General features: G+C 29.6%; 3 protein-coding genes across 3 annotated transcripts; 2 read left to right on the top strand and 1 right to left on the bottom strand.

Annotated features, from left to right (window-relative positions):
• The first annotated feature begins 53 nt into the window (after window positions 1–53).
• Window positions 54–3,692, top strand: LOC116773656 (TIMELESS-interacting protein). The gene is made up of 5 exons (XM_032666154.2): window positions 54–329; window positions 523–669; window positions 777–913; window positions 1,844–2,025; window positions 2,969–3,692. Exons 1-5 carry the CDS (start codon window positions 185–187, stop codon window positions 3,495–3,497), a joined length of 1,140 nt encoding a protein of 379 aa, XP_032522045.2. The 5' UTR covers window positions 54–184; the 3' UTR covers window positions 3,498–3,692.
• An 840-nt stretch (window positions 3,693–4,532) lies between these two features.
• LOC116773486 (homocysteine-responsive endoplasmic reticulum-resident ubiquitin-like domain member 2 protein) lies at window positions 4,533–10,626 on the bottom strand. Its single transcript, XM_032665944.2, has 4 exons — window positions 10,283–10,626; window positions 6,350–6,777; window positions 6,065–6,265; window positions 4,533–5,559 (listed from the first exon to the last, which is right to left on the bottom strand). The coding sequence occupies exons 1-4, from the start codon at window positions 10,415–10,417 to the stop codon at window positions 5,361–5,363; spliced, it is 963 nt and encodes a 320-aa protein (XP_032521835.2). The 5' UTR covers window positions 10,418–10,626; the 3' UTR covers window positions 4,533–5,360.
• Window positions 10,627–10,920: 294 nt separating this feature from the next.
• LOC116773488 (mediator of RNA polymerase II transcription subunit 20) lies at window positions 10,921–12,748 on the top strand. The gene is made up of 4 exons (XM_061528838.1): window positions 10,921–11,128; window positions 11,196–11,338; window positions 11,455–11,714; window positions 12,269–12,748. The coding sequence occupies exons 1-4, from the start codon at window positions 11,115–11,117 to the stop codon at window positions 12,476–12,478; spliced, it is 627 nt and encodes a 208-aa protein (XP_061384822.1). The 5' UTR covers window positions 10,921–11,114; the 3' UTR covers window positions 12,479–12,748.
• Window positions 12,749–13,113: the final 365 nt, after the last annotated feature.

Genomic DNA, 13,113 nt, shown 5'->3' with positions numbered 1-13,113 from the left:
TTTTTTGTTTATTATCTGTTCAAAATGATCAACAGAATTTCCCGCCTAAACTTTTAATTGTCAAACGCCGACAGTCAAAACTCAAAAATATTAAAATATTCTAGTGTTAAGTTTCTTAAATAGCTATACAATATATGGTTTAATTTGTTCGTGCAGTGTGTTTACAGTACATGCATACAGTGTGATGTCGCTATTAGAAGATGTTTTTCTACGAGACGAAGCCGACGAAGCCCAAGAATTAGAAAGAGTAATAGAGGGCGACGAATATGAAGACAGACTCCGGCATAGATCAGATAGTGATAATGATAGTGAACGATCAGACGAAGCTGGTAAATATTATTTATATACATATTTAATTATATTGCTAATCTTATTTTATCAGCTCCGAATCTTATTTTATTAATAGGAATTAATGTTTATAATGTTTTAAAAAATATTATATTTATATATAAAAAAAAATACATCAATATATATCTAGCTTCTATAATTATCACACATATTCAATAAATTCATGATTTCCAGAGGAAGATAAGAGAAAAGTTGATCCAGCATCAACTAAAATAAGACGAATAATTAAAAATCCAAGATTTGTTTTGAATCCTGCTAGATTAACCGGACCGAGAGGAATACATGTTATACCAGAACATTTCAAAGATTTTAAATTCAAAGGTAACAAAATTACATTTACATATGTATATATATTTATAATCTGATATGAAATAAATTGATACATAAAAATTACAAAACAGATATTAACAGAACTTATTATACTTTAGGTAAAGGTCATGAAAAGGAAGATCTAGATTTAATTCTTAAGAAATTAGAACATTGGGCCTATAGATTGTATCCTAAATTTCAATTTGAGGATTGTTTGAAGAAAATTGAAACGCTCGGAAAGAAGAGACCTGTTATGGTATGTGGTTGCTTATTAATATTATAAATAAACAAAATAAAATGAAATTGATATTATCATAAGTTTTTATTAAGTAATAAATACAATTATATTAAAATTTTTTTGTCAATCCATTGTAGGTATTAAAATGTTTTATAGAATTATTTGAATAATACAGTAGTAGCAGCTACTTGTGGTAATTAAATATTTCATTTAAGAATTATTTTAATTCTAATCCACAGTTATTGAATTAAAATACTTTATATGCTCTTAAATTATATATATCAATATATTTAAGTTATACATTTTATGTATAATTTAATGTTTTCAGTGATATATATTTTTAAGAATATATGTATACATATACATATTTAAAAGTATCTACTGCCATTTTGTTTTAGTTTGTTTAAAATATTTTAAATATAAATCATATTAAATAATGAAATGAAAATAAAATAAAATAAAAATAGCCCTTATTTCTACTAAAACTTTTACATCTATATTATTTGCTATACTATTTTCTATAATAACTTATGTTTATTTAATAACTTGTTTGTTTATTTATTTATTTATGTATGTATTTACTTATTCACAAGTAGTAGTCGCCTCTTTGCTATAGGCCTCCCCCTAAACCTTTCGACATGTCTCGCTCCTGTGCTTGTTGCATCCATAGAGGTTCCTGTCTCTGATTATAGATGTCTATCCATCTTTTGCTTGGTTGACCTCGTTTTCTGTTCTTTTTTGTTTCTGGGTACCCACTCTGTTAGTCGTTTTGCCCATCTGGTATTATTCATTCTGCAGACGTGTCCTGCCCAGTACTCAATAATTACTATTCACAAATCTTAAAATGGGTACATATACATATATAGTAACATAGGTATAGGTAATTCATGTTTACATGAAATGATAAAAATTTTTGTTTGGGATTCAAATTTTAATTATATTTTCCAGGTTAATTTACATAAAATAAGATCGGACCAATTTACTACGGAGGAGCCGATAGTTCAGAGAGATTCCACTGATGATGATGAGCCTCAGGACGAGTTTGACAAGTTGTTGCAGCAGCAAATAGATTTAGCTAGAGCTGCTGAGGCAAAGACAGATGAAACACATAGTCCCGTTAGGAGTAACAAGTGAGTAATTGAAGTATTTATAGAGATTAAACTTAGCATTCCATGGATTCACCGTGCGAGTGCCGGGTCCATCGCGTTGCAGGGAGAGGAGCTTCAACAGTGCCTGGGACCTGCGACCCAGGTTTAAAGGGCCCCTATCTAACGCGCGTTAAACGCTAATCTTCACCGTCCAAGCTCCTCTCTACCTAAGCAAGTTTGAAACGCACCTGCTAGGGCTGCCTTCGACGCACGTTCCAAGAATGAACTGATGTTGGTTCTTAACAGGCCCAATTCTTTTAGTAGGTCGTACAGAGATTTTTCATTTATTTGTCTCGCTCCTACTTCTACCGCGTACAAATCCACGACAAACCTATTTCTGTAAGCTCGTAATACTTATTAATCTTAATGGCATGGTCTTTGGGGATTTTGGTTTCCCAAGGAACTCTGTAAGCACAACGTGCTTTAAAATTCGCGAATATAAAAATATGTCCGGTCTGGAGGCCGGCGCACAAATATTATCTTGGGATTTTATATTTCTTCTCATACGTATCCGTCTTTATAGTCCAATCCGAAGCCGCTTTAAAGATAGAGAAAGGCTTGACGCTCGATTTTATAGCCTCACGTATGATTTCTAAGACCCTATCGTGACGACGCGAGTATCCAGGAGTTCCCTAAATCACACCAGCAAATGCTCAGCAGTTCCAACTGCCTTTTCACAGATATAGCAAGTTTTTTCGGTACCTTTACCCCATCTTACTTAATTACTCTGATCTGGGACAGTCCTATGGAACGCACTGAGATAAAATGTTAGAAATGCTGGGAACCAATCATGAATTTATTATTAATGACATGCAAAAATTTTGCGAATTTGCAGCGAATCTTACAGCTATAATTATTGTAAATTTATATGCTATATATAATTTAAACTATCGAAAGCTCTATATGTTACTTATTTTATTCGCAGGCCCTTATCACCGAAAGCGACTTCCTCACCATCAATAAGTGATGAACAGAAGGAAAGAATGCTGAGAAATAGGAGACTAGCCGAGGAAAGGCGGAAAAATAGAATTTTAGCTAATAGTGTCACTGAAGAAGTTACACCAGCTTTAAATGAGGACAATGACAATCATAATAAAGTTGAAGAAGATTTGGACACGAATATTAGTAGAAATAAGAAAATTAACAGATCCAATGTTATTGATAGCTCAGACGAAGATATATGTGTTGTGAACGAATCATTCACCGTTGACATACACAACGGTACAACAGACAACGGTAGGAATAGTGAGGAAAATGTTACTCATAATGAAAATTGTTCAGATATAAAAGATAAAGATGAAGGTAAAGATATGGTAGAGCGTGGAAGTACATTAGAACATAATCCTATTGATGCAATTAGTGGGAATAATGATTTAGAAAATCTCAACAATTCAGAGACATTGTCAAAAGATATAGGAGCTAATGGTACTATGGATGTAGATTTTGATGTATAGACGCTTGTTATATATTAGGTATATTCGTTATTTTTGTATAATATGTATATATAAGGAAGTTAAGAATAATAATTGTTTACTTTGTTTGTTCTGTAAAATTAAATTCTCATATTCACGAAGGAGGAAAGTATTAAAATACCCAATGTCTTTTAAGTCATCGTATGTTATTGTGTAAATAAATATTTTTGAAGTATGTGTATAAGTTAATTTTATCAAAAATAATTTTAAAAATATTTTGCTTTAACATTATAAATCTTTTAGACACATACAACATTCCAACAACCTAATTTTCTTTATGCCTACAATTTGTAGCGGTCAATTGAAAATTTTCGACCAATATTGGTAATATTAGTCACACAGAAAAGTTGTGCTCTTGAACATGAAAACATAAATTTAACAACATAGGATGTTCACCAAATTATAGTGAACCTCATTTAGATGTAAAATTAATCTTTTAATATGAGAAAAAAGTATTTAGTATATAAAATAATAGTATTATCTTATTTACATCAGCTATGACACGTGTTTCATAAGTGTAGATCATTCAAAGTAACAGTATCGTTCAAAAACAGTTAATGTATTTAACTATTTATTTAAGATTTAATAATAAATTTTGTGTCCACAAAGAACTATCTAATGATCCAGTGAGATCATTTTTTATAGTGGCTTATTTGTGATGCCTTCGTATATAATAGAAGGATTTTTCCTAAACTCAATATAATGGAACTTTCCTGCTTGTTATGATTCTAAATTTAAATTTAATTTAAGTTAAAAACTCCGAAGAAATAAAAATAATGTGTTCAACACTAATTTTAAAATTTTACATTATACAAAATTTCAACATATATGTAAGTTTTAAATATATGTAATACAATCTTTTTGATTCCTTTTTGAAAGGATGTTGGCCCAATTTATATTCTTTATGGCAACACCAAATAAAAAAAACACGTAAGAATACTAACTAGCAATATCAAATTCATAAAAATTCAGCCATAAGCTACATTTCAATTTGGATAAATAAATGAAAACAATTAAAAATTTTAATATTTTTATTCACTATAATTGGAACAAAACGAATCTTATCACAGTAAATGATTTCATTTAAGCTAACCAGAATAAGAAATATAAATAACCTTATATTAAAAATGCACGATCTTTGTAATGCTGGTGAGTTCATAAAATACATATTAAAAAAGCTAACTGAAACTAGTGACAAATATTCAAATATGGAAACTAGTTAGTCATAACTGCATTCAAAATGAAATGCCACAGATTACATCGCATTAAAAAAATGTTATAATGTTCATTAAAGTTACGTTTAGTATTTGGTATTGAATCCACAATGAGAACTTAAGCTATACCAACTTCAGAATGATTTATCTACAATATTAATAGCCTAATAATTTTACATGGCATGTACAATGTATTTAATTCATAGAAACAACAGAAAAATTTAATACATCGACATTTAAGTTCACTGGTGAGTCCACAGGTAAAGCAAAAAGCAAAAATATCCCGTCCATAGAGAAAAGGTTTCCTTACTTGCCTAACTTTATTAAAAATAGTCTCGGTTTTTCATTCCTAAATCTTCCTATATGACAGTATCTATATAGACTTGCGATTGAAAAGACTGTACTAAGCACATAAAAATACAGGCTTTTTTCTATCAACGGGACATTTTCACTTACATCGCCTAAACATCGCTTTATCTATATGGGAATATCACTGCGAATACCATTAAAAAAACCACCTCTTCAATTTAAAACGATTGTCTATGTATGCATAGACAATTTAAATAACCTTAATACAACTAAACTGTACAAAGATAATGTTAAAACGCCAATCATGACCACAGATAATAAATCAATTTGTGTCCGGAACTAAGCTTGTGAAGAATGACGTCACTATCATCCATGTGACAGCTAGCAACGATTGCTGGTTATCGTTATTACGGTTATTTCCGTTATTCTCATTATGCGTTGCTTGGTTATCGTTGTTCTGTTGACGCGGCTCGTTGCGTCTCTCGTTCACTTGAAGGTCGCGGAAAAATCCAATTTGACGGCTGTTGAGATTACTATAATTAGTCGAGGAAATTTTTTTATAAGATTACAATGCTTTTTTTTATTTTCATGGTATGATAACGTTATAGTAGTGAGATATTGATGTAAACAATATCTTTGGAAAAATAAATGTATCTTTGAATTTTACACATTAATATAAGCCAATATTTTTCTAAGTTGTTGTATTTACTTAACCACAATTAATGAAAAGTCATCAAAACGTCGAGTAAAATGTTAAATAATAACAAATGCGAGTTAAATGAAATACAAAAAAATTATATGCGTGATTTGTTTTGGGAATATATTAGTCTCATATAATTATTTCACATTTTAAGACACAAATAAATATATACATATATGTGATTTATGCGTACCGGTATGCATGCGTGCGAGCGCGTGCGTACATGTGTTTATTCTCGCTTAATTATACATATTTATGAATGGGTGTACATAATATGATCGCAGCACTGAGTTCATATCACATATGTACGTGTGTGTGATACTCACAAGTAATAAAACAGTCCGAGGCACAGTATGACCACGAGCAGCCTTGTAGGACTGCCGTACAGCCAGAACAATGACAGTAGGATCCCCACCCGAGATGCTGCGTACAAATGGTCCAGCCAGTCATGTTGCTGCTCGGGCTCCGGCGCCGGCGGGGGCTCAGCCACCGGCGCTGGCGGCGGAGGAGGCGTCGCCGCACGAGTCCTTATAGGCCATATAATATTATACATAAGCTTATATAGATGATATATGTCGTGGTCGTATGTATCAATCAATCAATCTACTTACATGTTAGCGTACTGTTGCATGTATTGCACGTACGCCTGTTGCATCATCATGATGTGGTTGGCCATCGAGGCCGGGTCGTTTGGGACCGGGAGGTAGCCGTCACCGAAATTATAATTAGGATACGGCGGCACCCTACCGTAGTTGTTCATGTACGAGCTGAGATAGTTCTGCATTTCGACGCTGTGGTTCTGATCGTTCTGTCTTGTTTCCGGTCTGGATACCGTTTCCGGTTGATTTGTTGGCTGCGCCGCCGGTACGTTCCTCTGGCGTAATTCCGAGTTGATCTCCTCTGTCTCCATTCTCTTGTTCGAGCAGACTAGGTGCATAGTATGAGTTATCTCACTCTCATATTTTCTTAGAACGTCCTTCAAGACGCTGTTGTCGTCTAATAATTGACCCGAGTAGATAATCTTCTGGTCGTCCGCTCTCTGTAATTAATGTATCATATTATTTTTAAAAATATATAAAATTTATCTACCGATTTGAAGCCAAAAATAAATAAGAGATAATTTGGAAACCAATGAAATATATACATATATAACTTCCTTCGTACCAATACCAAAAATATATGTATTCAGGTCCTATAACTATTTTAATAAAAACAAATATGTAGCATACAAAATAAAATCTTAAATAAAAAACCCATAAAAAGGAATATCAAATATCAAGGTCCCTTTCATTTAAAAAATAATAAAAAAAAACTGTTGACAAAATACGATTATATTTATTTGATCAAGTGTGAACTGGTTTAAAAATTGTGTCACGTTACTGGTGATAAAGGCAAAACGAGTTTATGAAAGTTTATTTATTTTTTTATGTATTTCGAATTAAAAAAAAACATCCGACTGTAAATATATCTATAATAAACAAAATTCATTATTTACGCACTAAATGATAGAGTTCTAGTACAAAGCGGTTGACTTCGTTATTTGTGTTTTCGTATAAAACAACATTTTAGCACAAAATAATCCTCCTTAATATACACTAAACACAAAATCAATCGCAACTTCTTAATAACAAGCTAAAGGATATCACATATTTAAGAATTTTCATTATCTAATTGAAACAGAGACATAAAATACTACACACAATGAATGAACAAATTGTTTCATTATAAATATAACGAGTCGTTATTGTTTGCACAAACCGACCTTTGAAACACAATACGCCTGAATGAATAAACAAAATGTAACCAACGCCCACCTCACACTTCCGTATTCACCAATCGAAAGACGAGATAACAAAAATAACGATAGTTTAATATAAAAACCTATGCATTGTATTTGAAAAATTTTAAAGCGTTGATATTATAATTTATCACAAATAAATAGTGTCTTTAACGTCGATGCTCAATACAAGCTATTATATTATAATAGAAACCGGTAAAATTACCGTAAATCGTTAAAAAGCAAGATCCAAACACTTTAATTATATGTACATACTAAATATGATAAAATTTAATTTTATATATTACAAAACAAACATCAATATTAATAATAATGCTTTGGAGTAGATTATATAGGTAAAAAATATAATTTATATGTAAAACTAAGTGAATTTACCGAAATATGTATAATTTGAAGCTTTTAAGTCAGATGACAATGACATAACAAGTTTCCACAGATAAGGTAAACATGGAAATTGTCGAACATCAAATATATTTACGCCATATAACTCATTTTTTTATATAAATAATAATGAAATATAATAAGTTTTGTATATCGCTCATTAAACTAACGATCTTCCTGTGATTATGCAACACCTACATTATCTTATAAGTCTTCATTTTGTTGGAAAACTTGATTCTAATCTGTATTGAATCGTAATAATATTTTTAACTCATTTTATCTTATCTTTGCGTAATAGTCATGCTTTTGATAATAAGATTATTGAAGAAAGTAATAAAAAAGAATATTTCGTTATGGAAATTTTAAATAACTATATATAATGTAGAAGATTACGAGACAGGGAAAATGATTTTAGAAATTAAGTATAAATATTAAATGGATTGAAAGTCTGTGACGATAAAGCACATGAAAAGGGCGAAGGGGATGCGTAATGTCACGTAAAGGGGTTATGTCATGAAAAATCTTATAAAACACTGTATTCTATTGTTAAAAAATGTGTTCCAAGATATCTAACATTCAACTGTTGTACACCCAATTTATTTATTTTATCCTTTTCATATTTAGAGCATAATAAAAATCAATTTTACCTTACCTTTTAACAGAAATGTTCTATGCAACAAAGATGAATTTAAAATGAAAATGAATTTACAATTTACATTTAATGTGTGAATAATTTTAATGTTTTATAAAACCATTAAAATGTTATTGCCAATTAGAATAAAATATTGTTAATTGGTTCGTAAAAAAAATATTCTTTGTTCATAACATAAAATCTTTACATTTTTTTAACTGTTCCAACAAAATAGTATGATATGAAGAAAAAAAAATTTTTTTTTAAATAGTTCAAAAACATGAAAGGAATTTTCGATCGAAAATGTATGAACTCTATGTAAGCTTAAAAGTCAGTTTTATTTCAAATTATAGCATTGAAAATATATTCTTCAAAACCACAATTAAAGTCAGAATTAATCTAATAACTGAGTGAATAACAGATAATTTATGATAAATTTAAACAGTTCATTGAAATAATATGAAATGCGCTTTTAGTTTTCATTATGTTTTTTTTTTATTATCTGTATTATAATTTATATTGTTATTTTATTTATCTATTCCTATTGATGGAATTCTTCTTATATTTTTAATTATTGATAACGAATCTCAATGTATTGTTAATTTGTGATGGAGTGAAATGTGTTATTCATCATTGCTTCATAGTATTCAAAGCAATAATAGCTCAGACGAGCTGATTCTCTTATTTATATTAATAAAAATAAATAGATATTACATAAAAGTAACCTAGGTTACTATTCATTAAATTAATCGTCCATGAGTGGAGGTGACAAGGAAATCAATCCATCAATGTTAGATGATCCGGAAGAAACAGGCAGACAAAATAAGAGTAATAACAAAATTATGTTGATTTATTTCCTATATATATTAGTGTAAAACTTCAAACTACCACAAATATCAAGAATTTTCAGTATACCTTAGGATTTACCGATATCAATTGGTAAATATTGGAAATATGATTAATTTTTGAGTTTTTATCATTCGAATTCAGTTTATACTAGGTTTTACTGCTATCAGCTGATAGATGTTGGTTTAAGGAATAAAACATTGAGGAACTCATAATCATTTACTTCAACTAGCCTAACCTAATACCTTTTTGGACTTTTACCATTAACAAATGGTAAATCTTAAGTTTTCCTGGAAAATCTACAAATTAGAACTTTCCGCAGTTTGAGCTTTTACAGTGACATATACAAACAAAACCTCATTTCAATGCAACAAAGACACTTCAATTTGATTAATTTGTATACATCATCTTCAAAAATATCTCTTCCTACTGCCATCTTAGGTCACGGCTATAATTTTATTCAATTATTCAGAATATATAACAGACAAGGTTTTAAATATTTTTATATTTTATCTGCAACAGATAAGACTATATAATTAAAATAAATAATATTCTTATGATAAACTATGTTATAAAGAATTACTTGACTTTATTTTATATTAGCAATGTTTTTATGCACAAATATGTATTTTACATATTATTCTTTAATCAGTGTAGGTGTTATTACAGCTAACAAATTTTGTCACTGATAAGGACTAACCTTGTTAACAATGAAATATTTAAATGTTATTTTCAAATAAAAAAATTCAGGCTCGGGTAGATTATTTAGGTGTAATTTACGTATTAAAAATTGTAGTGTTGTTATAAATTACATTTTGGTTCATTTGGACATGTCTATTTATTTTTATGAAAACGTTTAAGTTACGACTAAAATTTGTAAAAAATTACCGGTTTGCTTGGGTATACTTCGGATAAATGCCCCTTCAATTGTCTAACAGTCCAAGAAGTCTGGCACTCGACGTTTTGATCTTCTATTTGCTGATTAGGAGCCTTCACAATCAATGTAACGTTATCGGGTAGCATAGTTGCTATTTTTGAGCACTATTAGATAATAAAACCAATCCACATAAGAATCACAGTAAAAACTAATATCACCAGAGAAATTGAATGATGTAATGTCAACAAGAGATTTAATATAAATTATTTAACAAGTCTTGCGTTGGACAGCGAGTTAAAATCCGTTTAGACGTACATAAATAAATACTTTGTAAAATAATAATCACCCACACACTTGTCAATTTGCCATCAAATTATTTGGCCGGTTCTGATTGGTCCAACAAACGATGTATAATTATAATTACCTATTGTTTTTTTTTTAATGATTCTATAAATTCATTGCTTCTATACAGCTATTCTAGATGAAAATCTTTATCATTGGTTGAAACAAGATTCGTTTTTTCTTAAAAATATTTTCTTTTTATAGTTAAGCTTTTAGTATTAAATGTATATTTACAAAAATATTTTAATAATCTTAAAAATTTGTAACTTTTATATTATCTTTAATTTTTTTTTACAGCTAGTGTCAACTGTCAAAATGCATTTATACTATAGTTTATTGTTGTTTCGATGTATTAAAATTTTAATTAAATAATATTAATAAAATTTAAATACAACATAATTCACACTTTACACAAAATAAATGAGTGTAGTATTATTTGTGACAATGTCATAAGACCGGCGTTACATATTTAACCTTAAAGTTAAATTTTTTCAACTAAACATGGGTGTAACGGTGTATGTATTAAACATTAAACAAAAACCACATACTTTTTACTTTATATTTTATTTGTATTTGCTTCAGTTTACAGCAATATCCGGTTCCTGAAAATAAAACCGGTACCTATGTTATAGATTTACTGACAAAAAGAATTTTAGCTCTGGGTGCTACACAGGCAGGACAATTCCTAGTCGACTGTGAAAGTTACTTATCACATCCGACTATGGGTAATAATATTTAATAAAAGTATTTATTGTAAAAGTTTTAAATACAAGTAATTTTATTAATACTGGCTGAAATGTATTATTTTTATTATAATATCCTTTTAATATCAATATTCTAGGTTCAACAAAGACAGTACATATTTTACATAATTCAGAACAACCAGCATCTGTATTTTCAATACTTGAGAGTGGTACAAAGAATATTCATGTAATTGCCGATGGACTATTTGATCTGCTCATGATGAAGCTTTCACAACATTACACATCCAAGAAACAAACCAAGATAGAAAGCAAAGGTCCCAAGTTTGAACTCGGAGATTTCTGCATTAAACTCGGCTCTGTTACAATGAATCAGAATTTTAAAGGCATACTTATAGAGGTAACTGAATCATTTAGAAATTTTTCCCTAATAGTACTTTCCACTTGCCATATATATAGATTATATAATGAGACCTAAGATTTTCGCGAGTATTCATTTAAATGAAACTAGTATTATTCGGGTTTACTATGCGGATTTTATTATTTAAAAACTACATAATCCCGACGTTTCGGTTACTTTGCAGCAACTGTGATCCTCGTCAGCAACTGAAACGTCGGGATTATATAGTTTTTTAAATAATAAAATCCGCATAGTAAATCCAAATAATACTAGTTTCATTTATATAGATTATACTTGTGTTTGTTTTGTTGTATTTAAGTAATTGCTTTTTAATATATTATATGAGTGGATATATGATATATATACTGGAATATTCATTTCTACAAGTTCTTTCTGACATACTCTAGACTGAACTCTGAACCTCTTGTTTGTTTAATTGGCGGATAGCTGATGATACAAGAATAAACATTGGATCTTTCTTATTATTTTAATAATAATAATAATAACTCTATCTAGATGAGGTCAAAGTAAAAGCTGGTGTATTATGTACTCAGGTAGAATATCGTCCCTGTGTCATGGCAAATGCTGTATGGGGATTATTACGAGAGTTCCTACAGGGAATACTTGGTTCGACGATAACCGTTCAGCCGCCACAGCACTTACTGAGTAGAATGAATGAGATATACACACCGATTGACACTATATATCAATATTTAGAACATTTTAGCGCCTACCGGAAAACTACTGGGTTGAGAAGTGCATAGACTAAAGTAACAAAAGTGCGAAGAAAATTTTCTTACTTAGGTCTTTTGTATGCTATTCATGTCCACTATAATAAAGTTTGTATTTTGTACTCACTTCAAATTACTTAAAACTACGTACATATTTGATTTTTTTAATAATCCTCTTGTCCCATATCGAAGTTCTATGACCGAGGACTATGTTAATTATGTATGTAGTTTGTAAATAGAAATTTGTACGGAGACCACTTTATGATATGGAGACTATTAATTGATAATAAAATTTTGTTTATACATTGTTTTATTTCTATAACAAACAATTCTAAGAGGAACCAACATCCTGTAGCACACGAAAACTTTATAAACAATGTGTTTATATTTTTTATTTAGCAAAATCAGTCTGTGAATTGATATCAGTATTAAAGTACAATTATAATTATGATAATATGTTATTGTGTTACCAAGTGTTGTTCGTTTTTGTGTTATTTAAAGGTACCTCTTACTCCATCTTATATAAGTTATGATCGAACTTAGAATTTATGAAATTGTAGATATATTGATTTTTTTATGTCACAATATTGATTAAAAAAAATTAAGAATGTGGTAGAAATATTGTATGTTTGTCTATCATTTTCCAACCTGGTTTTGTAACAATCTTT

The sequence above is a fragment of the Danaus plexippus genome (assembly GCF_018135715.1).
Source record: "Danaus plexippus chromosome 22 unlocalized genomic scaffold, MEX_DaPlex mxdp_33, whole genome shotgun sequence".
Lineage (NCBI taxonomy): Eukaryota > Metazoa > Arthropoda > Insecta > Lepidoptera > Nymphalidae > Danaus > Danaus plexippus.
This window is presented reverse-complemented; position numbering and strand designations above follow the sequence as displayed.